The sequence below is a fragment of the Tyto alba genome, unplaced genomic scaffold (genome assembly GCF_018691265.1).
Source record: "Tyto alba isolate M040663 unplaced genomic scaffold, T.alba_DEE_v4.0 Super-Scaffold_4, whole genome shotgun sequence".
In the NCBI taxonomy this organism is placed as follows: domain Eukaryota; kingdom Metazoa; phylum Chordata; class Aves; order Strigiformes; family Tytonidae; genus Tyto; species Tyto alba.
In genome coordinates, this window is record NW_024881315.1 from 276,215 (window position 1) to 291,480 (window position 15,266).

The 15,266-nt window shown below is 48.8% G+C and overlaps 1 protein-coding gene across 1 annotated transcript; it reads right to left on the bottom strand.

Annotated features, from left to right (window-relative positions):
• Window positions 1-49: 49 nt before the first annotated feature.
• On the bottom strand, window positions 50-10,677 carry LOC104368681 (lysophosphatidic acid receptor 2). The gene is given in 4 exon segments (XM_009976064.3): window positions 50-1,859; window positions 5,667-6,249; window positions 6,251-6,410; window positions 10,445-10,677. Coding segments are annotated over 4 exon segments (1,086 nt in total). The 5' UTR covers window positions 10,486-10,677; the 3' UTR covers window positions 50-1,557.
• Between the last annotated feature and the right edge of the window lie 4,589 nt (window positions 10,678-15,266).

The window sequence follows — 15,266 nt, forward strand, 5'->3', positions numbered from 1 at the left end:
CTTCCCAACGGGGAGATAAGGGGAAAAATGCCAAGTCTTTTTTCTAAAACCCAGGACAAAATATTTATTCAAAAAGTCTCTGGGACACAGAGATGGGAACCATATTCCAAGATTGTTTCAGGCAATCCAGGAGACTGTCACCTTAACACTCGCTTCCTGACCACGTTCTGCAAGAAAAAGTCCATATACACACATTTGAGTAACAATGCCACCAGTGAGTTGTCTTCTCTGCAAAGCCAGCTGAGGTGATCAGTCAGGAAGCTGATCATTTGACAGAACAGGGCTGGTTTATGAAAAAACCCCAACCCTCTGAAGTTATAAATTTAGACGATATTCCAAAACCTGCCTTCTGTTAGCCTCTCCCTGCTCTCACAGAAGCCCCCAGTAAAGAATTAACTCTGGATTTCAGACTGTCCCAGGCACATTCACACTGTTAAAGTTTAACAGCGTGAATGTAAAGGAAACCTGGAGAAGTATTTACAGTTTCTCAGCTGTGAATATTCTTCTGCCAGCAGAGCCTCTGCCCTCCCGCTGTGGCCTCCCAGTCCCAAGTGACAGTTGCCATGCGGCAAGTGGAGTTACTCAGAAAACTAGATCCTACGTGCACTAATATTCATTAATACTGCTAAGTGTCTTGCGGTGCTTTGCTGAGAGAAAGACTACATCCAAACAGACTGTTAGCACATTATTTGGGCAGCTGAGTATTAAGGTACAAACTGCACATTAAAACCTACAGCAAAATACTGATTGCCTTGGAATCTAACCTAAACCTGTCCCAAAGGGCTCTCTGCGAGTAGAAGGATGGTTTAATGGGAACATGACTCACTCCACATTTATGAATAGGCAATGAACTTGTGAATACCACATGGTATCACTTAGCAGAACACAAACACAACTGCAGTTAGTTACAGCATCACTCTCCATCGCAGGAAAGAATTAGGTGCTCCTCAGCCATCCTCCAAAAGGCTAGAATACTTTGAAATTCAGCAACAGACACTTAAGAAAGCAGGAATCTGCTTCTCAGGAAGCAATTCAAACAGATTCCTCTCGGAAGAGGCCTTAAGAAGAATACGACTTCTGAAGTGGGTGGAACACAACCTGAATAAGACTCTCTGGGGAAACACTAAGCAGCTCTGTTTAGGAAGCAACGCGTAAAGCTGAAGAGCTCTTTGGAGTATGCTACCGCTGGAACGACTACTTCTGAAGGCAGTAATACTGAAGTACCAAGAAAATACTTTGCTCGTGGAGAGATCACGTGAGATTCCTGTGGCACATCGCACACTTCTAGATGCTGCTAAATTAAACCAACTTTGCATTGGAAATAGCAGTCTTTAATAAGAACACTACTCAAAGTATGTTTGTCCTAAAGAACGCACCATCAGCAGTTCCTTAAAAGCATCTTGTCCTTTATCGACGACAAGTGTTCTATAGAAATATTTATGCTTGAGCACATAAAAGAAGTCTCTACTGCTTTAGAAGCAGGTCGCTCTTAGCCTCTGCTCTTCCGCTCAGAAGCTGGCCGCGGTTCAGCACCGTGCTTGCCTCGCCGATCAAGAGCTAAATAGAGGAATCCACAGTAAAGTGCCCGTTCTGAGAAAGTGTCCTGCGGTCTGTGGTGTTTAGCTTCACCACCGTGGGGGTGTATTTGGAATTCCTGTAACAGACAAAGCAGAGGATCCTCCGGAAGGTGCTACGCATCTCGTTGTCCCTGTAAGAGTAGACAATAGCGTTTATCAACGAATTGATCTCTGCCAGCAAAAGGACGTATTTCTCCACCGCTAGAACATTGCAGCTCTTGCAGCCCAAGCCGTCCAGGAGGAGCACAACTTGTCCTGGAGTCCAGCAGATAACAAAAGCACCTGGGGAGAGAAGAACCCCTGTTAGAGAAGAAGCAGGTTGCTGGCCCTGCCCTGTCATTAACATGCTCAGTGGAATCACTGGTGGTTTATTTTGTGAAAAAAATTAAAGGGGCAGGGGGGGAACCTAGTTTAACTTTATTTTTGCTTTGGAAGATGACCAAGAACTCGACCAACAAATACTAAAAATTGAGGTAATGGCTTCCCCAGCTTCCCCCCAGACAGTTCACTCAGAACAACACTTCCAAGTACTTTCACTTACCTCCCCTCATCCCCGTCGTTGCATCTACAGAGTGAAATCAAGTGCTCCTATTTCCTATTTACACCCCACTGTCTCCAAAAAGAGGAACAGGCCATAAAATTTGGGAAGAGTCCAGGAGTGCTACATCTTGAATGAAATAATCTCTCTACTATCCATACAGTTTATGGGGGCTTTTGCTACCAGTGTGAGTTTAGAAGAGTCCTGGCCAACACTTGGGATGGGCCAGTGAAGTCTCTCCCCCAACTATACGCTGAGCAGAAAATAGCTGAGCGATGGGCTGGCCAACACCAGGCCTGAGCTGGACAGACTCCACCACTGATTCAGTCAGGCTGATACTATGTTCTTGCCACCACCTGCAAAGCTCTTTGGCAAAAGGATAATTACTGTTTTGCATGACGAAGTGGGAGGTGCCTGCGGCTCCTACAACCCTTTTTACAGTCATGATTTTAAGGCTGACGTAAATGGAGCGCCCGCCAACTGAGCTCCTGGAGGTCATGCATGAGGTTGTATCTTAAAGCACAGGAGCTGCACCCTGCTGCGTCTTCTGGGAACGGGTGGAAAGAACAAGACTTGCTGGGAACTTTGCAACTACACCCTGTACTGAAAAACATCCCTCAGGAAAGAACAGCCAGAAGAGCTGCACCAAAACCAAGAGGCTGGATTTAAAGCTGTTATTGAGGGAAATACAGCACTGGTGAAAAGTCAAAGGATCACTTGGGAGGGATCTCCTGGGTTTCTGGGAGGCTTCCCTGCTGATTTCAGGCCACTGCATCACTTAACCCTCTATTTAAGCAAATCATGCACCCAGGTAGTCAGCACAGCAGCTACCACATCCGGGCCAGGCAGCTTTCCCCACCCACACTTGCAGACATGGCTTTTCCCCCTTTAAATTTAGCAAATCTACAAAATAGATTCCCGTCTGTCATGAAGGAAGGTCCAATACTTCTATCTTGAATAAACCTCTAGGAAAGGGACCTCCTTCTTTAGCAACGTAACTTTTTTTCAGCATCTACAAGGCAAGCCAGATTCTCTGGAGACTGGCTCCCAGCAGCATTAAGTAAAGCCAGAAGAATACTGAAGATGAGAGGGGAAAACCAAAAAGAGGTACCTAAAGTTTTGGGCCTTTGCTTGCAAATCCAGCTGACTTCCTTGCTGCTTAGTGGACGCTAAAGTATTCAGGAAGAAGTCTGAACTCTTCATAAAATCTAACACAGCACAGTCACTAACGACTCTGCCCTGTGGTTTGGTCATCATCACACCCTATGTCACTCGACTGGTCTGTGGGAAAATTTGCTACTAGTTTCCAAATGTACCTTGGACTTATTACTGGTTTCCCAGACCTGTTCTTAATGCCCAGGACTTGCAGGATTATCAAGCACAGCAGCAACCTCACCTCGCAATGAAGCAGCACACAGACAGCTCCTACCGCACCCTCGGCTTCCTCGCACGCTCACCAGCAGCTACACCCTCTGATGCATAAGGCGCAAAATATTCCTCTGTGCAGAGTCCAAGTTTGCAAAAGGCTGGGGAACGAGGGTGGGGAAGGAATTACACCAGGGCTTGCACAGGGAGGGAGAAAACCCTCTGCAGGCTCAACTTTCCGTACGCCAAGTCTGAACAGAAAGGTATTTTCCCCTCCGAGTTGAGCAATTCCCCTCCCTTGTTCCCTCCTGCACAAGGGATCTGGACAGAACTGACTGCTGCTTCTCCAGCACTGTCCCGCAGAAGAAAGGGAAAACTCTTGGGTTACAAGAGTCCCAGAGGCCTGATGAACTCCTCACTCTCCCGCAGCTTTCCACATGAGGTTCCTCCCTGCTCTGTCTGTCCTCAGAGACCCGTCCCAACTCCCTGCAAAACCACAGCAGCTCTTCTGAGCCTCCTCGGACCCAAGCTTTTTCCCTCCCCAGGGCAGAAGACAAAGGCAGGCAGGGGGGACACCAAGAGCAAAGGGATGTCCCAAAACAAGGTGATGCACCAAGCTGGAATTGCAATGTCCTCCTTGGCCAGCAGCTACATCCTGCCAACCCTCTTCCAGCTGCTGTTTCGAAGCCCCATAAAATTCAGCAGTCCTGCTGACACCACGGAGTGATCCTCTGATACAGTTCAGGAAGCCAGGGGGAACAAAACAACTTTTCTCTCCACTGCAGACTGTACAAAATATATGGAGTAAGTAATTCTTCAGCCCCGCTGACCCCCTGTGCAGCATCTGATCAGCTCCAAGGCAGTAAATGAACTCCCAGCTGCACACAGAGATGGAGAGATTGCGAGGCGGGAAGACGACAACACAGGAAAGGCAGGAACAGGCAGAAAACTCCAGTTTCGATGCTCGCAAGTTGCAACAGGACCCGGCAAGCCGGCGTGCCCCCGAGCAGGGACACACCAAGCAGCCTGCCAGCCCCCCCAGCCTGCTCCACTCCCCTGCCGAGCCCCACTCTGCCAGCGCCAGTTCACAAGGGAGTAGGCTTTGTTTGCAGCTACAAGGTTTCCCTGACAGAGCAAATTCTGCGCTTATCAGGAGAGATTTGCAAGCAAGGGGTTGTGACCGTAAGTCCAGAGTCGGGCTGGTTGGCGGAAGATCTGAGCGCATTGATTTATTTCACTTTAAAGAAAGGTTGTTAGACCATTAGAGCACGGGGCAAAAAACAGATTAAAGACATTGTGGAGTGATAGGCTGTTGAAAACACAATGCGTACACCAGCTTCTGCTGTTAGATGCACAGCACTGGGCAGAACAGCACCTATCTAAATAAATAGTCTGGAGAGGCTGAGTCTCAGTGCCAGCCACTTCCAGTTACTGATCTGCTCCTATTTGCACTACAGACTGTGGATGTGGACAGACTGACAGACAGTTAGCACTCCGCCGGAGGTCCCGTGCTCACGGAAAGCAGCTCGAACTAAGAGTTGAGGGTTTCCAGGGGTATCTTTACCTGAATAGATTGAGACCCAGTACTGAGCTGCTCAAAAAAAAAAATCTGAACAGTTCAGTGCTTCCTTCTAGTAAGCAGTAAGGAATCTGGATGCGACTCCTTCATTCTTTCCCCATCACCTTGTAATATCTGCCCCAAACCTCTCTCCATCCTTTATTAAAGGATGCACCAAGTGCTGCTTCTTGATTAAAGCCCAATTACAGATCTTAATTCCACACTACCCTTGTACAGAGGAAGCATACTGGAGTTTAGCAGATAAAAGAGCTGCTTCTGTGCCCAAAGCACTTGCACTTACAGCAGTTAGATATTACCAACTCCCATTAGTAAGTTCCTCTCATCTCTGCTAACCAGAGCAGCAGCCGTGTCAGAGGGCAGGGGATTCAGGAGCGAGCTTGCCTCCCATCTGCCAGGTTGCTCCCATTACAGCTCAGACAATTCACACAGAGGCCTGAAACTGCCAAGTTCCTCAGCAGCCAAACCAAACCTTCACCCCCAGCAGCTTCGGGGACCAGGGAAGCAGAAGGTCACTTCTCAGTCCTCCCCGTTGTCCCTCACCACCCCCCCACAACCCAGGATGGAGGATTAAAGCATCACTTAGATGGACTAGAGCGAGGGGACTTACTTAGGATAATAGTGACCGTCTTGACAAGGCTGATCATGGTCTCCCTGTAGCGGGGGTGGAAGCTAGTGTGCTTGGACATCCGTGTCATCTTCCTTTTGACATAGATGAAGATGTGCGTGTACACGACCACCATGATCAGGAAGATGACCAGGTTGGAGATGGCCCAGAAGGTCAGGTAGCTCCTGCTGTAGAGGGGTGCCATGCTGGAACACTTCTCCAGGGCGCAGAGGCAGTGCCAGCCGTAGGACGGGATGAGCCCCAGGAGCAGGGCCGTGACCCAAATACAGAAGATGAGGATCATCACACGCTGGTTGGACATTTTGCTGTGTAACTGCATAGTGAACACAGTCTGGTGCCTTTCTACGGCGATTGCCAGCAGGTTCACCACAGAGGCTGTCAAGCTGGTGTCCAGCAGGCTCTGACGGATGAACCAGGTCTTCAGGGAGAGCTCTGCTGTCCTGGGCCCCGTGTGGAACATGAGGAACATGTACGCGATGCCAGCAAAGAGGTCAGCAGCTGCCAAGTTCCCCAGCAGGTAGTAGATGGGGTAGTGGAAACGCCGGTTGATGATGATAGCAGTGATGGACCAGCAGGTTGGTCAGGAGCACAATGACACTCACTGTCAGGCCCAGGGCCACCACCAGGACATCCTTTGTCCTCCAGTACGTGGTCAGCTCTTTGCGGCTGTTGTTGTAGAAGAACCCCACAGTCTCATTGTAAAAACAGTGCTTCATCGCGGCTGTCCTAAAGAGGGACGAGAGGATTGTTAGCTTGTGCCTGCACACACACGCAATTAGAAACCAGGGAGATGCTGAGCCTTATGATAATGCCTTTGACAGATGGAGGCGGGGAGGAGCTTGAGACACACAAACCACACAAGCAACAGGAAACCACTTCTGGACTCAAACACAGAACTACACATCTCAGGCCAAGTCCTCGTCTGTCCTCGAAGTCATAGTGAGGATGCAGCAAAACCTTGAATGTTCATGGGAGGAGATAAGGTTTGCCAGATCTGATAAGAAATTCTCCCTGTCCAGCCCACGCAGCATCATGGAGATGACAGACAAAACTGTTTTTGTTGTCCCAGATGCCCTGCTTCAAAAATGTAAAAACAAAGCAGCAGCAAAGAAAGTTTATCAGTCAGTCACTAAACAACACTGATGAAGACTATGAGTGCCTGCAGCTGCTGCAGTCCCCAGGACTCCTGCTCCTGGTTCAGTGAGCACACAGCCCATCTCTCCAGAGTGTTTTATTAAAGTAGTTTTATTACTTCGTGCGATGCGCAGCTGCCTCCAAACACTGCTCTAAGCACAGCACTTGCCAATCCTTCCAGACCAGGTGAGCACTTCCCAAACTTTGCCAAGAGGCAAACAGCATGTAGAGCTGGGCAGAAACAAAACTCCTCAGCCCAGAAAAGTAAACAGCAGCGAGAAGTCAGCACATACAGCCACGGGGCTGGACCTCTGGAAGAGCCAGATCAGCTGGAAGCCCTGCAGCACTTCTGGGCTGGCTGTACGACAGCGTGTGGGTCAGCACCCAGAGTACCACCCAGTAAATCACCTGCGCAACAAGGGAAGCAACTCCCTTCTTCCCTTCCAGGTCTGGAACAAGGCTGGAATTCAAAAACTCACTGAACTCAGTGGAGGAACTTGATAGGAAAAGATGTTTAAGTCTCCAGGAGGGCTTTTCGCATTTCTTTGACTCGCCGGGCATTGATGGGAGCAAAACCAGACAAGCCATTTATCTGGATCATAATGTTAAGTCTTAATTTTCAAAGCCTGTGTGCCTCTGGTAATCTAACTTCCTGTCCTGCAGCCAGCCAAACAAGAAGCAGCAGGTTAAGCTAAAGGATGTTTTACCTCAGAGTCAGAATTTAAACCCAGTAATTGACTCTTGTGTTACTGGTTCATGAAAAAACAAAATCATGAAAGAAAATACAGCACCGCAACCAACCCAGAGGGATGAGGAGCAGCCTGATCATTACACCCCCCAGCAGATGTTCGTGTTCCTTTCCTAACCAAGAGCTTGGAAATCTCCAGTCAGGGCTGGCTGCGGTCCCCGCTGGGATGGGCAAAGCCAGTTTGGAGCCTCCTTCCTCGCAGCACTGAGGTGCTGAAAAATGACACAGTTTTTCCTTACCCTGGTGTGCTCTGCACATGAAGTCACTGGTCCTCCCTGTCCTCTCATGAGCTCAACCATCCTCCCCATTTCAGAGAAAGTTTAACGCAGACCACACAGCAGGAGTGCAGTTCTCTTCAGGCAGGGAGAAAACCCAAAGCGCCTGACTCACAATTCACTTTAATCACCCCTGAAACCAAAACACGGCTCAGGGGCCCTAATTAGCTGCGTGTTCCTGCACTCCCTGGGCAGCAGGGTTTTGCAGGACCGCTCTGTTTTCCAGGACGCTTCAGCAGGAGCTCCCGGCGGAGCAGCAGGGCTGCTGGTGGTAACAGGGAGGCGAGATCCTTGCAGGCCGGCCGGCTTATCACCTGCACCGCACCCACCTCTGCTCACACACACGCCGAGCTGTGCAAACAAGCCGGCTGCGCAGGGAAGCACTATCATACCTGCAGCTGAACTTTTGATCTCCGCTGCCTACTGGGCTCGGGATCAGCCCGCGGCTGGCTTTACAGCGAGGCGAGGAAGCCCCGCAACTGACCTCATTCACTTGAAGGTCTGCTGAATAGGGAAATATTTTTACAGTAATAGGGGAAAAAGGAAAAGGAGTCAGAGGAGGAATCAACCTGCCCCAGGGGCTGGAGTTGTGGGCTAGTACTGTGTAACAAGTCCATCCTTCCTCTCCCTTCAGGTCCTGGGATGGTTGTAGATCCCAAAGCTGTAGAGCTGTTCAGGGGTCGTGTGGTCCAAATGCCACTCAGGGGATGGAAGCAGCCAAGCAGGCTCTGCAGAGATACCCCGTGGCGACTCGGCGGGGAACTGCAGGGTGGTTTGGCTTGAAGGGAGAGAAGTGATGGAAGGAGGAGGAAGGGAGGCAAGCCTGGGACCAGGAGGAACATACGGGCCACTAGTGAATCACGGGCAGGTAAGATCACCACCTTCACAGGGTGTATTTGGGGAGGCACCACATCCAAGGCTAGGCCATTCTTATGTAAAACAGTTTCCTTTAAACATTTTTGAAAGCTTTAATCCCAAATCAAAAAGGAAATTGCTGCTGAAGTTAGGTGAATCACTTGACCTTCTTAAGAATACACATGTGGATGCCCAGGGAAGAAGGGCAGGGAAGGAGAGAAACTAAAACGGTATCAGGGTTTGGTACAGTGAATATCATGATGGAACAGGCACTGAAGCTCACACTACGCTTTAATTTCTCAAGTACATTAAAATACTGCAGTGAACTAATATGCTGATGGTGCTAGGTCTTATTATCAGTAATTTTTGAGCTGACACCAAGCCAAATTTAATCCAGATAAGGCTATCTTGAAAATTGCCATTAAGTTATGGAGACCAATCTTACTTTGTTGCAAATATTAAAGATTCCAGAACTATGACAGGCCCCATAAACTTCCTCCTGGCGAAGTGCAGACTTTTTTCAAAGCATTATACAAGTACTGGTTCAACAGTATGTTTACTGGGGTGGGGATTAGAACTGGGTAAACCCACAAAGGAGCTGTGCTCTGCATGTGCAATACTCAAATCTAGAGAAACAGTCCCTCAAGCATTAATCCTGATGGCAGCATGTGAAATGCTTCTCGAGGCAAGACCCGCTCAGCGCACAGGGGGAAGCGAGAGTTGCAAATCCCTCCAAAATGTGCACAGGTTAAACTAAATCTCTGCAATACCCTGAGCTGGGTGGGGTCCAGGAGGGACTGACAGGTTGATGCTTGTGACTGGTTGCAGGAGCTCGAGCACCACTTCACTGCTACCCTGCAATTAGAAGACTGACCTTGGAGTCTGGCATCAAGGACAGACGATGCCACAAATCAGAATTTAACAGGCAGCGCCGGGGAAAGAGAAACACCCTGCCCACAGCAGCCAGCAGATAGAAAGTCAGGCTGGTGCCATGATGCACAAAGGAGCTGGATGAGCCTATTGTTCAGTGTCCGAGCAACCCCCTTCCATGGCCTTACACTCCTCAGCAGGATCTTACAAGATTTTTCCTTACCAGCATTGTTTACTTGGTGAAACAAGACTCTAGTTACATGCTGCAACAATTCAGCAGCCCCTTTCCTTGAGCAATACACAAACACAGCCTCTTCTCTAATCACGCTACCTCAAACTCTGCCCAAGTCTCTCCCCCTTAAAATCGAGTGCAGCTCTTGCAGTTTGGTAGGAGCCACCACACAAAATGAGCGCAGAATGAGCCTTTTCTCACCAGCGTGATCCGTAAGCATACGCTCTCTCCCTTCTTACTCCGTTAATTACCGCCCCAGGTTCACAGCAAGTTCAGAGTCCTTTAACACAGAAAGTAAAGGTGTAAGTGTCCTCCCTTCTCCATTTCCTCTTGCTTGCAAAAGTGGAAAATGCTAGTCAGCTCCTTGAGGTCTGGGAAGACATTCAACACTTGTTAACAAACCGACAGCCAGCGTAGTGTGGAAGTGAACAGGGATGAATGGCTGAATTTACGCTCCCACTAATAACCGCAATCAGCGTCAATCAAGAGAGAACAATGGCTCTATAAAGGCTCACATGGACTCAAATCCAACCTGGTTTACCCATGTCCACTGCACACGGATTTACATGGCCAAGCATTCAAGCCACTGCTATATTTTTAAGCCATAAACAGTACAAGCTCTTACGCCAAAGAAGAGTGTTCTTACCTGAAAGCACAACCACCGCATCCAAACCTGACATTCAGCATCGGTCTCCCCACCACAGAAAACCAGGGCAGCTATCCAGCGAGGGGATCCCCATCTCTGGAGGGCAGAGGTGCTTTCCAAGCAAGCCCCTCCTTCCCCCACCCCCCCAAAAAAAAAAAAAGAAGTAAAAAAAGCCAAGTGCTTCACAGGAAAGTTTCAGACAAGCACTACAGCCCCAGAATCCATCACGGACCGCTCCGAAACACTGGCTCCTGGGAGGCAAGTTTGCAAGAGCTCTGATGAGCCCGTCCCTCCTTGGGTCCTCCCCTAGGCGGGTCCTTCCAGGAGCCCCAGGAGCTGTAATCCGAGTCCTTGCCGCCTTCACGGAGGCCAAAGCCACTTTCCGAGCATCTCCGGTTCTGGCTGGAACGAGTCAGCTCCGATCTGCCAGCATCACCCTCGGGGACCGCTCCCGCCAGCAAGGTGCTGCTCTGTGGGAACCGGCACCCTCTGCTCCCAGTGCTCCTGCCGCACTGGTTTGCCCCGTGGTGAGGCTTTGCTTGGGCTTATCTGCTGCCCCAGAGGCTTTGCCCCACTGCAGGAGGAGAGCGGACCTTCCAAATGACCGGCTCTGATCTCGAGGTGGAGGAGCTGTCTTGCCTTGGCACCAGAAGGCTGTTTTCCTTGCCTACAACTACAGCACCCACACCTCAAGTGGGCTGTCAGATCAGGATCCGGCCCCCCACATCCACTACAGCCGCCACACTTGCCTAGTGCAACACAAGAAACCCTGAAATGGGGGAGAAGGAGATGTTGTGAGACAAAAGGGAAACTGAGGCAGACTAGAAAGAATTGTCCTGCTCTAACTTGGTAAAAATGTGTCACTGCTAGAAAAAGAGCTCACATTTAAGATCTGTCAGTCTAGCTAGTCCTTGACACGTCTGAGATCATTTTACCTGCTAAATACTGTACAAATACCAACAGCACACTCAGTGCTAACAAGCCATAGCTGTATAAATTATGAAGGAAAAAACTACCGGATTTACAACATCCATTCATTTTGATTTATGCCTGCTGCTCTTGCAGAGGCCCCAGCAATTTCCATTCGACTCCAATTTCCTACTCTCCCGCCCTCCTCCTACCATCAGCGGTTCCCCAAGGAACAATGTTATCACCAAACTCAACCCTAATCTGCCGTCAGTCAGATACACCTAGTGCTTGGCAGAGCCCAGTAATGTTATGTAAAATAGGCAGGGGATTTACAAAGAGCCCAACACAAAGGGGAAACAGATAGGGCCAAAGATCCAAGGACACATTAACAGAGCAGGGCAGCCAGTAAGTGGAAGCAGAGCAGTAGTGTCACGGGCAGAAGAAAAGATGGATGAGTAGGACAGGCTGAAAGACAAGAGGGGCAACTACCGAGTCCTGCAAAAACTGAAAATTGCACCAGGCTCCCTAAACTCCACCCCCACGTCCTGCAGCCTCCAAAGGCCAAAAATCACACCAGAAACCTCGAGGGCTACAACAGCTCAGAAAGAGCCTATCATTGCCACCTGCTTACAAATTCTGCTCCTTCTGACTGATGATGCCACTCAAGGCACAGGGGCCTTTCACAAGATTTCCGTATGCATTTTTAAAAGCAGTAAAAAGTTGCACTAACAGGCATCCCCGAGTCTTTTCCTGGGAACAAAAAAAAAAAAAAAAAAACAAAAAAACCCCCACATAAATATTTTTTAACAAGCTTGCTTTAGCACAGCAGAGAGCTACTAAGTTATGGAGAAGTCCAGTCCTAACAGAGCCCGAAGTCCTTACTGCAACTAGACAGATTTACAGCAATATTATAGGTGCAAGAAGTCAATTTCAAATTTGAAGCATCTTATTCAAGTGACACAGGGCAGATCCTTCACCTCCCCATGAGGCATTTATTATCCTTTTGGTCACACTGTTAGTTTAAGACCAAAGAGACCCAAGTCCAAGCTGCAATAAAACAGCACACCCCCCCGTTTCCCCAGCCCACTTGCGCTGCCAGCAACCAGCTGAAGTCAGGGATCCAGCTCCACACCAAACCCGGGTCAGAGCTGCCATTTGGCAGCAGCACCCGCTTCGATTGGCTTCGGACAGTTATAAAGCCACACACGTGCTCTGCAGTTTGGGATGGCAGCAGTCTAAAAATACTTGTGATTTATTCTTTCCTTTAAGGTTTTCAAAGTAGCACTCAGCGAGTGCTTTAGAGGCCATGGTTTCATAAAGGAACACCCAGAGCAATTGGGGAAACAACCCAGCATAACTGGTTTCAGCTGAAGTGTCAACAGTCCATCACAATAGCTGGGGACAGACGTCAGACCCACCCAGCAAGCTCCGAGCACCCAGGGCTGACAAAGGGTCAGAAGCACTTTTGCACCTGGGTCTCCACACCGCAGAGTGGAGACGAATGGGGATACAAGGAATGTCAGACCGGATCAGGCCGGGGCTCATGTAAACCCCTCACAAATGGTCCCTGCTTTGCACGTGGAGGTGAAAGTATTTCAGGTTTCCAAGTCCTGACCTTAACAGCAATTTTTCTAGTTCCTTTGTCTAAGAAAAACAAACTTTACCTCTCTGCATAACAGAAGTTTAGGAGTCTGTATATTCTCAGGTTTTGAGGCTATTCAAAGGAACCAAGACCCATTTAGTTCTTCTCTCTAGCCATACGAGTCCGGGCCCAGCACACCCTTTCAGGGTACAAAACCAAAAATCATTGCACCTGAAAACCTCACATCAGCTTTCACAACTGTGCAGTGATTTCTTACAGACATTGCTCGTATCTTCCAACAGGGATATTTCTGGGACTGAGTAACAGACCCTGAACACAGGCAAGACCAAGGAGACCAGATACTCACGGTGTCCAGCCCCTCTGTCTCCCCCCTTCCCCTCCAATCACTCTGTTTTCCTGTTTCCACCAGTTCGGAAGGGGCTCACGGGGTGTTGTGCAGTGTTGTCCCCCCCCAAGCAGAAAAGCTGCTCAAGCAGAGTGGCCCAGTAACCTGATCCTCACGCAGCCAGCAGATCTGATCACATTCTGGTGCCCAGCAGAGAACTGGTAGAGAAACATTTCCAAAGACAACAGATGTTTGCCTCCCCTTTATTACACTTCTATTTTTCAAAGTGAAGTTAATTGTTTTAGTAGATTTTGCATTTTCAAACAAGCCTAAAGCCAATATTTTCTTTAAGCCTCATAGCTGTGACTGTTCTTCCAGATGACAATCTGAAGGTTGTTTTTTTTTTTTTTTTTTCCTGAGACCCCTCTCCTGGAATCCCAGGAATGTTAAAAACCCTCTGGAAGGAGTCATGTCATCGTCTTCCCCCCAGCAGATCTCTGCAGAGAACCAGTTGCTCGAATTAATGCTTCCCAAGTCCCAACTGGCCCAGCGATTCCCAAACCCTCAGTGAGGAGCGCTCCCTCGAGTACAGCAAAACAACAACACTGTTCTTACAACTTCAGCTAACAGCCAGATCTTTCGATGGAAAGCACATATACATCAGTGTTAAAAATGCAGGAATTTCATAACACCCACTGCTGCTGAAATGCAGCCAACTCTGAGGTGGAGCAGGGCTGTTGTTTGTAAGCCTGCCGCATCAAAGAACACTTTTCAACAAAGCGGTAAGGAAGAAATCCATGACAGCTGCAGCCTTGTCTACAAGAGGCATTTTCTTTTCCTCCAACAAACTAGCAACCATGTACAATCATTTGCTCCAGAACAAATCACAAGGAACCTGAAAAATTCCTCTCCCCTTTCGCCTTCCCTAGGTTTGTCTGTCTGCATTTGGACACTTGGAATTAAAGCATTTCCATATTGTAGGCAACACCTTCAATTGAAGTGGGGAGACCACGGAAGCAAAGCATCACATTGGCTCTCATCACCTTTGCCTTGTTAGACAAGATGGAAAAACAGCTGAGAAAGAAAAGCCAGGATACTCCCTTAAATGCATCCGGGTCCTGACAAAACAACACTCTTACCTTCCCCAGGTAACTACCCTGGAAATGGATTTTGGTGGGCTGACTTCCTTCTGCACAGTTACTCTCCAAGATGAAAACATTTGTTCTGCAGCAGTGGAGAGAAAACAGAGGAGGGGAGGGAAGAGAGGGTTATTTGCAGTGGTGTTTTGTTTGGAGTCGGGATGGTCTAGGGGCCCCTCTGCTGCTGCTCCTCCTAATTCACACAGGAAGAAGGAGATTATCCTACACGGAGACAAGCAATGCTGAAGGCAGAAGCAGCAGTTCAGAGAAAGAATAGCTTGGCCCCTGAATGATGTCACATTATTAGAAGCCACAGTGAGGTTAAAATCAAGTGGGGACGCTGTGTTTATGAAGGAGGACTCAGCCTCCTCTTCACCCAAAGATAATTTCATCTGGCACTTCGCACTATTGTCAATAAAAACAAAACTGGGTGGAAATTCCCTTCCTGTGAACCACATGCAGGCAGCCCTGGGCTCGGGCTCCGTTTGCGAGGCGGCCGCACGCTGCCTCGCTCTGAACTCCTCTGATCTTGGCTGGCACCCAGCACCGTGAAGTCTCCCTGTTTAGTTGGCACTCGCTGGAAAGTCAGGGAACTTTACAGGCACTCAAGCTCCGCGTGCCTCAGCCTCTGCTTTTACAGGGATTATTTCTGAAACCCCACTTCCCCCGTGTCTCCATTCGGTTTAATGTCAGATGCCTGCAGCTTATGGCTGGAGAGTCATAAAAAGCATTTAACATGCCTTTCTGCTTAAGTCTAGAAAGAAAAAACAAAACCAATTGAGAAAAGCCTCCAGCTACAGAATAAGCAGATGCAGCACAACTGCAGCTTTATCTCGAACAGGAGCA